The sequence below is a fragment of the Diabrotica virgifera genome, chromosome 8, assembly GCF_917563875.1.
Source record: "Diabrotica virgifera virgifera chromosome 8, PGI_DIABVI_V3a".
NCBI lineage: Eukaryota > Metazoa > Arthropoda > Insecta > Coleoptera > Chrysomelidae > Diabrotica > Diabrotica virgifera.
This window is the reverse complement of record NC_065450.1, coordinates 139,990,427-140,002,667: the sequence shown is the minus strand read 5'-3', so window position 1 is coordinate 140,002,667 and position 12,241 is coordinate 139,990,427. Positions and strand designations below refer to the sequence as shown.

Below are 12,241 nucleotides of genomic sequence, written 5' to 3'. Positions count from 1 at the left end.
GATAGATTTTTTTCGGGCCCCCCTTAACGAAGGCCCCTGTGTTAAGAGCCAATATATGGTAGAGGTACAACTGCAAAAATCCCCGCTTGGACTCCCCTACCATAAATACTCCAGAAAATACTAATTTTATTTAAATATATTAGACAATCGTACGCTACTGATGTGACAGTTGTGTGTTGCTACATTTTTACTTCATTTCGTACACAATGTGATTCAAATTATAGCTTTAAAAAACTGTACTGTTTTTATAAATACCTACATATTAAATATAGCTTAATTTAAAAACTATTGTAATTATTGTTGTGTACCTATTGTGATTGTGTTTGTATTGAGAAGCATGCCAAATCAAAATGCTTCTTTAATAGATTATTTAGAACAAGAACGAAATAATGGGGTTCCCTTTTACCATTAACTGCAGAGAAGTTAAAGAATTTAGATTTCTTAGATTAGGTTTATTAGAAATAAGATTATTATTAGATTTAAAGATCAGAAAGTTTTTTTATGAATTTTAGCGTTTGCAGAACTTAGTTTTAAATATTTAATTATCTATTTTAATGATTATACCTACACTATGATAATGTTGTTGTTAATTAATATATTTCGGCAAGTAATGAAAATCAATTGCATTAATTATGTAGAATAAAAATAATTATAGATATAATCGGTTCGCTAAACTCAGACACAACTTTCTAGTGATTTTAGTAAGTAATTTTGCCAATTTGATAAAATTGGCAAAACATAATTATTAAATAGTTAGTAATTTTGCCAATTTTGACAAAATTGGCCAAAAACAAAAAAAAATACCTACTAAAATCACTAGCCAGTTGTGTCTGAGTTTAGCGAACCGTCTATATTATTTGTATAGTAAACAAAAACAAAGAAAAATATCTCTGACAAGTAATGACAGAAACGTGGCCATGATGAAAAGTCACATTCTAATGTCTTGGCAGTGCTCTGACGTCAGAAATTTTGACCTACGTAAGCGTGCTTTTGTAGTAAAAAGACTAATAGTCCAGGGCGCATATGTTTTGAGATATACGTTGAGAGGTGACTCAAATTTTTTTGCAGAAATTGCTTGTAATTAACTCAAATAATAATATTTGAGTTATCCTCCCTCTCAAAATGGTCCGGAACATTGTTTAAATAATCAAAATGTCAAAATATGAAGGAAAAATTCGATTTTTTTATTGGTTTTTTGATTATAACTTTAAAACTATTCATTTCTGAGAAAAGTTGTACTGACATAAAAGTTGCGTAATTAAATTTCCTACAATATAGAATTGGTTAATAATTTAAAAAATAGTCACCCTTGTTGCAAAATAGCAATAATTGCGAAAAAAAAACTTACAGAAACAAGTATTCGCATTTTACGTTTTTCAACCATTTATGCTACACTGAGGACCTTCATATTTTACCCAGAAAAACTTTATGATATAGTAAAACAACACTGTAAATTTTATTAAGACCGGTTTAATAGCTTTTGAATTTCAGCTTTCGCAAAAAAAATTCATTTTTTTAAAATGTTACAGGACTGAAAATAAAACAGATAGCAAGTTGAACTTTTGTGTGCTTATAGAAGTGTACTGTACCTTTCATTTGCAATTTGCAAAATTAAAATCGATTAATTACCACGGCGTCAGGAAATTTTTTAAATAAACATTAATTTTTGGTGCTACGCGCAGGACAGCGGTGCTTGATTCACACAAGTTAATTTCCACCAAAATTTCTTCGAATCTTTATCTAATACCGGATGTCCACTTATATTTTCCCCCATTTTAACTGCCTATAACTTCTAAACGGCTCAAGATAGAAATATGCGGTTCTCGATGAAATGTTTTATTTTAGTAAAAGTTTTGTCTGAATGGATTGAATTTTTTATATTGCTTTCAAATACGAAAAGAAAAATGGCGGATTTTTTAAAAAAACGTTGTTTAATTTTTTTTTAATGGAATACTCAGTATATTTTTTTGTAAATTGAAAGAAAGGTCATTCACCTATCCAGCAATGTAAAGTTTTTCAAAATCGGTTGTCAAATCACTGAGTAATTAATTTTTAAAATGAGAGGTGCAACGTGGATACCACATACCTAAATAATCTTACTAAGCAAATTGATATTATGTTATGTGATTTCCACATTGCATCTCTCATTTTTAAAATTAATTGCTCAGTCATTCAACCACAGATTTTAAAAATATTTATATCGTTGGATAGGGAAATGAACGTTTTTTCAAGTTTTTAGGTAAATGACCATTTTTTATGTCGCTTTTAAATCAAAAATGACGGATATTTGGAAAAAAAACGTTGTTGACTTTTTTTATTGAAACACCCAGTATATTTTTTGTAGCTAGAAAAAACGGTCATTTACCTATCCAGCGATATTAATTTTTTTAAAATCGGTTGTCAAATGACTGAGCAAATAATTTTTAAAATGAAAGATGCAATGTGGAAATCACATAACATAATATCATTTTGCTTAGTTATGTTATTTAGGTATGTGATATCCACGTTGCACCGCTCAATTTAAAAATTAATTACTCAGTGATTTTACAACCGATTTTGAAAAACTTTATATCGCTGGATAGGTGAATGACCTTTCTTTCAATTTACAAAAAAATGTATTGGGTGTTCCATTAAAAAAAAGTCAACAACGTTTTTTTCAAAAATTCGCCATTTTTCTTTTCGTATTTGAAAGCGATATAAAAAATTCAATCCATTCAGACAAAACTTTTACTAAAACAAAACATTTCATCGAAAACCGCATATTTCTATCTTAAGCCGTTTAGAAGTTATAGGCAGTTAAAATGGGGGAAAATATAAGTGGACACTCGGTATATTATTTGCTTACTCTATATTTTGTTGTATTTTAATATTTTAATTCCACAAAAATCAAACTAATTTTATTATTGTTTGTGAAATATGGTTTAAACAATTGCATATGTTTAAAAATAATAAACTTTTATTCTCTAAGTTAAAATATATGAACAAAGAAAGTTTTTGCTAAAAAAGTGTTATTTCAAAGGATAGAGTATGTGTTTTTATTTTGCAATAAACAAATTTATTTATTTATATCGAAATGTAATAAAAATTAAAATGTATCAATCATTATCAAAGGTCATTGGAATGCCCAATCAGAGCAAACTATCCGCTGTCCTGCCCGTAGCACCAATAATTAATGTTTATTTAAAAAAATTACTGACGCCGTGGTGGTTAATCGATTTTAGTTTTGCAAATTGAAAATGAAAGGTACAGTACACTTCTATAAGCAAAAAAAAATTAACTTGCTATCTGCTTTATTTTCAGTCGTGTCACATTTTGAAAAAAATGAATTTTTTTTTGCGAAAGCTGGATTGCAAAATTGATTTTGCAAAATCTATTGAACCGATATTATTGAAATTTACAGTATTGTTTTACTGTATCATAAAGTTTTTCTGGGTGAAATATGAAGGTCCTAAGTGTAGCAATGGTTGAAACGTAAAATGCGAATACTTGTTTTTGTATGTTTTTTTCGCAATTATTGCTATTTTGCACCAAGGGTGACTATTTTTTAAATTATTAACCAATTCTACAGGGTGTAACGAAAATACAGGTCATAAATTTAATCACATATTCTGGGACCAAAAATAGTTTGATTGAACCTAACTTACCTTAGTACAAATGTGCATATGAAAAAAGTTACAACCCTTTGAAGTTACAAAATGAAAATTGATTTTTTCCAATATATCGAAAACTATTAAAGATTTTTTATTGAAAATGGACATATGGTATTTTTATGACAGTAGCATCGTAAGAAAAAATTATAGTGAAATTTGGACACCCTATAAAAATTTTATGGGGGTTTAGTTCCTTTAAACCCCCCCAAACTTTTGTGTACGTTCCAAATAAATTGTTATTGTAGTACCATTACTTAAACACAATATTTTTAAAACTTTTTTGGCTCTTAGTACTTTTTCGAAAATTCAGTTTTTATCGAGATATTTTAAATATTTGTCAAATCCACCACATATTTGTATATGGTTAAGTACGATTATGGAGACTTGGTAAAAATATGAAAATTTATGTATGATTTACATTTTTAGGTATATTTTGAACCGTATTAAAAAAGAAGCCATATCTCGATAAAAGTTGCCTTCTTAAAAAAATACAAAGAGGCAAAAAAGTTTTAAAAACATTTTGTTTAACTAATGGTATCGCAGTAATAGTTTAATTGGAGCGTACACAAACATTTGGGGGGTTTAAAGGAACAAAACCCCCATAAAATTTTTATGTAAACATATTAAAAAAGAAGCCTCAACTCGATAAAAACTGCCTTATGGAAAAAATACTAAGAGCCAAAAAAGTTTTAAAAATATTGAATTTAACTAATGGTACCACAATAATAATTTAATTTGAACGTACAGAAAAGTTTGGGGGGATTTAAGGGAACAAAACCCCCATAAAATTTTTATGGGGAGCACAAATTTCACTATAATTTTTCTTTAAGATGCTCCTGCCGTAAGAATGCCACATATCTATTTTCAATAAAAAATCTCTAATAGTTTTCGATATATTCGAAAAAATCGATTTTAATTTTGTAACTTCAAAGGGCTATAACTTTTTTTATGTGCATATTTGTACTAAGGTAAGTTAGGTTCATTCGAACTATTTTTGGTCCCAGAATATGTGATTTAATTTATGACCTGTATTTTTGTTACACCCTGTATATAAAAATTTATTATTTTTAAACATATGCAATTGTTTAAACCATATTTCACAAACAATAATAAAATTAATTTGATTTTTGTGGAATTAAAATATTAAAATACAACAAAATATAGAGTAAGCAAATAATATATTAACTGGAGGAAATCTAACTGATTCTGACGGAAACATCATCTTAGATAAACAGAGTAAAATTAGAACGTGGAAAGAATATCTAGAAAAACTGTTTGAAGACCAAAGAGATAACACCTTTGAGCTAGAAGAAGAGGTAAATGATGGACCAAGAATATTACAGCAGGAAGTTTATTCTGCCATAACACAGCTAAAGGATGGCAAAGCAGCAGGTCCCGATAATATACAAGCAGAACTACTAAAACTGATGGACAACGAATCAATAGCAATAATCACAAAGATATTCAACAACATATACAACTCTGGACAAATACCAACAGAATGGCTGAAGTCTGAGTTTATTGCACTTCCAAAAAAAACCAGGAGCCAAAAAGTGCGAAGAATACCGTACGATAAGCCTGATGAGTCATCTCCTAAAATTGTTCCTAAAGGTAATCCATACGAGAATTTACAAGCTATGTGAAAGTCAAATTTCGCCCAACCAGTTGGGGTTCATAAATGCTGTTGGTACGAGAGAGGCTTTGTTTTCAATACAAGTCTTATTCCAGAGATGCAGAGACGTAAACTGCGACGTATACGCATGTCTGGTTGATTACGAGAAGGCGTTTGATCGAGTACAACACGTCAAGATGATGCAAATACTAAAAGAAGCAGGAATTAACAACCAAGATCTGAAAATAATTAGAAACCTTTACTGGAATCAGACTGCAAACCTCAGAGTTGACGGTGAACTCACCGAATATGTCAAAATCATGCGTGGAGTGAGGCAAGGCTGCATTTTGTCCCCCCTAATTTTCAATCTTTACTCTGAAAGAATATTTATCGAAACTGAAAAAGGTATTCTACTAAACGGGTACCGGCTTAATAATATCAGGTATGCAGATGACACCATAGTATTTTCGGACAACCTAGAAGACCTACAAGTACTCATGGACAAAATCACGTATTACAGTCAGCAATATGGACTCAATATAAACGTAAAGAAAACAAAGCTTATGATCGTCAGCAAGAAAAAGATGACAGAAGGTCAACTCTATATCAACCAAACCCCTGTAGAAAGAGTGAGGCACTACAACTACCTCGGCACCATAATAAATGAAGAATGGACCAATAACCAAGAAATAAGAGCGCGCATCGGAAAAGCTAGATCAATCTTCAATCGTATGGGGGCGTTTTTCAATAGCCACAACCTTTCTCTTGGTATAAAAGTAAGAAGTCTGAGATGTTACGTCTTCTCTGTCCTTTTTTATGGTGTTGAATCATGGACCTTGAACGAGGATATGTGCCGAAAGTTGGAAGCATTTGAGATGTGGCTATATCGGACATTTCTTAAAATCCCATGGACTGATAGGGTCACAAATGAGGAGGTTCTTAGAAGAATGGGGAAGAACCGAGAAATACTAACCACCATCAAATCTCGAAAGTTGGAATACTTTGGACACATTATGCGAAATGAATCCAGATATGCCCTCCTACAAGCCATCCTGCAAGGAAAAATATTTGGAAAGCGAGGTCCAGGAAGAAGAACATCCTGATTAAAAAACCTCAGAACCTGGTTCAACACAACATCTGTGCAGCTTTTCCGCGTTGCTGCAGATAAGGTGAAGATTGCCATGATGATCGCCAACATTCGTCACGGATAGGCACATCAAGAAGAAGAAATAATATATTAGATAAAGATTCGAAGAAATTTTGGTGGAAATCAACTTGTGTGAATCAAACACCGCTGACCTGCACGTAGCACCAAAAATTAATGTTTATTTAAAAAATTTACTGATGCCGTGGTAATTAATCGATTTTAATTTGGCAAATTGCAAATGAAAGGTACAGTACACTTCTATAAGCAAAAAAAGTTCAACTTGCTATCTGCTTTATTTTCAGTCCTGTAACATTTAAAAAAAATGAATTTTTTTTTGCGAAAGCTGGATTGCGAAATTGATTTTGCAAAATCTGTTGAGCCGATATTATTGTTTACAGTATTGTTTTACTGTATCATAAAGTTTTTCTGGGTGAAATATGAAGGTCCTAAGTGTAGCATAAATGGTTGAAACGTAAAATGCGAATACTTGTTTTGTATGTTTTTTTCGCAATTATTGCTATTTTGCAACAAGGGTGACTATTTTTTAAATTTTTAACCAATTCTATATTGTAGTAAATTTCATTACGCAACTTTTATGTCAGTACAGCTTTTCTCGGAAATGAATACTTTTAAAGTTATAATCAAAAAACGAAGAAACAAATCGAATTTTTCCTTAATTTTTTGACATTTTGATTATTTAAACAATGTTCCGGACCTTTTTGAGAGGGAGGATAACTCAAATATTATTATTTGAGTTATTTTCAAGCAATTTCTGCAAAAAAATTTGAGTCACCTCAACGTCCAAATGTACTAATATTTTTACAGATGCGCCCTGGTATATAAAGTACACAATTTATCACTATACATATGTATTAAATTAATTTGATCAAGCAAATAACTTCGAACGTTGATATTCTTCTCTTTGTATTCGCCATACGTTCAACGCGAACGTTCACAAGCATAATGTTTATCTTCTTACGACATGGTAAGTTACCGCAAACAAAGTGTATTTCAATTCAACTACATTTTTAAAGTTTTATGTTATGAAAGGACTCGTTATATTTCGAAAGGATAATGACCGTTTCGTTTTTCTGTTTCAGGGGGAATGAATTAAGGACTGTTAATGGCATTAATCGAAATACATGGTTGCGTACAAGCTTAAGAAGGTCTTCTCCAAGGTAAGTAATTATAAGGAAACATTGAATTGCTGCTAAAAAAGTCAAATAGAATGCGACAAAAAGTTCGTGACTTCAAGGAAATTGTATACTTTTATATGATTAGATATGTTTGATAAACATTTACAATGATTCTTGACAAGATTGCAAAGCAGACATCTGATACTAGGTTATTGAGGGTTCTAAAAAGTACATGAGGCATAACTGATGGCAAACCCTTTAAGACGTAGGTACAGCTGATTTTGCTTTGTTTTTTTTTTACATATAAAAAGTGAAAAATCATTTTTTGCCTATAAAACGTTTCTTATACATTTTAGACAAAAATGGTGCAAATAAAAGTTGTAGATCTTAACGTTCTTTAATTTGCGAGTTTCTAAATTAAAATGCATAAACAATTGACCGAGATAATTGCAAAAACCCCTTATAGTCCTGTCGCCAGGGGGGGTACAACGGCCTCCTTAATTCAGATGGACTTACCCAAGTTTTTTTTTTATATATTTTGACCGGTAGAATACGAATTTTTTGGGTAACAGTTGATCCGGATGTCGATAAGATTGTTATAGACAAAGAACTTGAGGAATTACATAACAGCGATTTCTCGCAAAACAAAACATCTTTTTGTATTTTTTGGGTCATTTTAAGCAAAAAACATTCCTACAAATTTTTCCGTAGAATGCATAGTTTTCGAGATAACCGCGGTTGAACTTTCAAAAAATCGAAAAATTGCAATTTTTGAACCCGAATAACTTTTGATTAAAAAATGAAGTAGCAATTCTGCTTACCACATTTGAAAGTTTAATTCAAGTTATATCGGTTTTGATTATTTGCATTGCTAAAAATTAATTTTTTTATTGTTAAACAAAGCTATAAACACATAGTGTTTCCCGTGCCTAATACATGCGTTTTAACGCATGCTACGTAGAAATTGCCTCTCTTGCACTTGTAGCTACTCTACCTACTCCTTCGATTTTAAATGAGAAATCGTTGAAATCATCACTCACGCACTAGGTGTTTATAGCTTTGTTTAACAATAAAATAATAAATTTTTAGCAATGCAAATAATCAGAACCGATATAATTTGACTTAAACTTTCAAATGCGGTAAGCAGAATTACTACTTTATTTTTTAATCAAAAGTTATTCGGGTTCAAAAATTGCAATTTTTCGATTTTTTGAAAGGTCAACCGCGGTTATCTCGAAAACTATGCATTCTACGAAAAAACTTGTAGGAATATTTTTTGCTTAAAATGATCAAAAAATACAAAAAGATGTTTTGTTTTGCGAGAAATCGCTGTTATGTAATTCCTCCAGTTCTTTGTCTATAACAATCTTATCGACATCCGGATCAACTGTTACCCAAAAAATTCGTATTCTACGGTTCAAAATATATAAAAAAAACTTGGGTAAGTCCATCTGAATTAAGGAGGCCGTTGTACCCCCCTGGCGACAGGACTATTATTTTTGCGGTAATTTATGAATATTACCAACTTTATTTTTTGAATAATAACAGACATGTAATTTAAAGTTGAAATTAGTGCAATTAATGAGTTATTGAACTATGCCATTAATAATAAAAAAGAGTTGATCTCAGTTAGGTGACCCAAATAGTTTGTAAGTTATTCAATCTATTTATCCTGGAGAGTGAATATTTAAAAAACTGTACTTGCCCAAACAGTGGATCTAGTTCTAGAGGTATTAAACAGACTCTTTTAGGTTTCAATTTTAAGATATATTAAAAAATCTCAACGTTTTATCAAAATTGTTAATAAAAAACCGTTTGAAACAAGGCTGACTCTAGTTTATAAATATTTATTATAGTCCAGAAAGCCACTGCGCATCCGCTAGGAAAAATATTCTAATTCGGATTTTTTGCACAATCTTACTCAAAAAGAACTCCTTTTAACAAATTTGCATGTTGCCAGGACCAAAAGGTGGTCAAAAATTTTTAAACGTTTTTTTTTTGTTTTTATCTTAAAATTATTTTTTTTTTACATGGAAAAAAGTTTTTTTAGGTTTTTTGGATCATTCCAAACAGAAAAGGTCTTTAGTGACTTTTCTCTAAAAATGATAGTTTTTGACATATAAGCGATTAAAAATTGAAAAATTGCGAAATCGGCCATTTTAACCCTCAAAAACTATGTGAAAAACTGAAAATTTGAATGTTGCCAAGATAGGTAGATATTCTTTAAACATCGATTGATGAAATCCCGAGGAGTTTTTTGCAATACAGTATTCAAAACTCCTTTGTTTTTTAATTGCTAATCAAGTGTGCGCGACACTATTTTCCACCGACAGTATGGTGCAAATGAAAGGAATAAATTCGTTATTTCGTAAACCGGCGACTTTCAGAAAAAATCCCGAAACGGGTCGATTTTTATTTTTAAGTTACGATATTGTGGCATATATGGTATACTAGTGACGTCATCCATCTGGACGTGATGACGTAATCGATGATTTTTTTAAATGAGAATAGGGGTCATGTGCTAGTTAATTTGAAAGGTTCTTCAATTCTCTATTCAGTAATATAAACATTTACATAATTGTTTATACAGGGTGTCCAACAAATTTTTATTAAATTAAATTATTTGACAAAAAAAGACGTAGAAGGACACCCTGTATAAATATTTATATAAATGTTTACATTACTGAATAGAGAATTGAATAACCTTTCAAATGAGCTACCACACGACCCCTATTCTCATTAAAAAAAATCATCGATTACGTCATCACGCCCAGACGGATGACGTCACTAGTATACCATATATGCCACAATATCACAACTTAAAAATAAAAATCGACCTGTTTCGGGATTTTTCCTTAAAGTCGCCAGTTTACGAAATAACGAATTTATTCCTTTCATTTGCACCATACTGTCGGTGGAAAATAGTGTCGCGCACGCTTGATTAGCAATTAAAAAACAAAGGAGTTTTGAATATTGTATTGCAAAAAACTCTTCGGGATTTCATCAATCGATGTTTAAAGAATATCTACCTATCTTGGCAACATTCAAATTTTCAGTTTTTCACATAGTTTTTGAGGGTTAAAAATGGCCGATTTCGCAAATTTTCAATTTTTAATCGCTTATAATATGTCAAAAACTATCATTTTTAGAGAAAAGTCACTAAAGACCTTTTCTGTTTGAAATGATCCAAAAAACCTAAAAAAACTTTTTTCCATGCAAAAATAATAATTTTAGGAAAAAAACAAAAAAAAAACGTTTAAAAATTTTTTGACCACCTTTTGGTCCTGGCAACATGCAAATTTGTTAAAAGGAGTCCTTTTTGAGTAAGATTGTGCAAAAAATCCGAATTAGAATATTTTTCCTAGCGGATGCGCAGTGGCTTTCTGGACTATTATAACTTTGATATTTTTTATGTCACGCGTTTGTATGTAGACTCAATGTGATTCAGTGAATTTGTACTCTACGAGCCCCCTAGTGGGAAAGTTTTGGGGTAGTTCTGATTTCTTTAATTATATATGGATTTTGGGCTGCTGAATCCGAATCTGAGGTTTGCGGACAAAATTTCGTGACGGAACATTGAAAAAATCACGAAAAAAGCGAAAAATTCCTGCTTTTTCCCGCTTTTTTGCTTAAATCTCGAAAACTATTAACTTTTAGTAAATGATGTGTTAACAAAAATTAAAGTACATAAAATTCTCTACAAACATCAGTATTTACTTTCTTTTTTTTCAGATGAACCGTTCGGTCTAAAGTGCAAGTTGAAAATTGCTAATTTTCAACGGTCTCTGTAAAACCCACTTTTTACATTCCAAAATTTTATTTTTTATTAGAATGCTGTCATTTGATCCATTTCTGCTAGTTTTCTGCACAAGTAATTAAAAAGAAAAAAAAAGTCGAAATTGTACAAATTCAGTATCACAACAGGCCAGGCAGGGTGCCACGTTCTGCCAACAGTTGAAGCTTGGATTTAAATTCTTCTGGCACATATTTTACAATATTTTTTACATCATTAGAAAGAATCACTGTTCTGTCTAAGTTAAACAAGATCTACTCTAATTGATCCACCATTGTTGATGATAGGGCCATTGACTTAATCACTGAGATCTGTGAGCCAACATATGAGCTCGTACTGCCCTTGTGTACTTAAGCGTGACCAGACATAATTTTTTCGGTTGATTTTGCCGCATGGTATTGAAAAGTTCAGCCAATCCACCACCTTGCATAATGTAACCAATTGCCCCCATGAAGGACATCAATAGTGAAATCCACCGAGCCTTATAACAACATTTGACAGATCAGGATCATCGGGACGACTAGCAAGGATGTCTCTTGCCTTGAGGTAGAGGGGTTGGTCAAATGTCACCAGACATGTAACTTGCTTCAAGGATTTAGTTTTCTCTACTCCGTTCAACAATTCTGTAAATATTATATCATAATCACTTGGAGGAGCGTTGATAAATAGCTGGTAAACTATAAATATTAGTTCATATGGCATGTTTCTTGTGACAGCTTCCATGAATCCATTCCATCCTAAGAGGCCGGTAATATCTCTACTTTTCCCAAAGAGCCACAGAAGATCAGGCACAGATGAAGTCACAGTTTCAGTTGGTGTGAACATTCCCTTCGGATCTATTATCTTGATTTCTGATAAACCTTGAGGTTTTGTCCTTTCAAAATGAATTAGTTGAACAGCTCC

General features: G+C 31.4%; 1 protein-coding gene across 2 annotated transcripts in view; it reads left to right on the top strand.

Moving 5' to 3' along the window:
* The window catches only part of LOC126889381 (rab11 family-interacting protein 4), a 330,965-nt gene that overhangs the window by 170,569 nt on the left and 148,155 nt on the right, over positions 1-12,241 (top strand). For both annotated transcript variants that reach the window (XM_050657640.1, XM_050657639.1), the window contains exon 3: positions 7,510-7,587. In XM_050657640.1, coding sequence (XP_050513597.1) covers positions 7,510-7,587 — 78 coding nt within the window. The remainder of the gene's footprint in view (positions 1-7,509; positions 7,588-12,241) is intronic.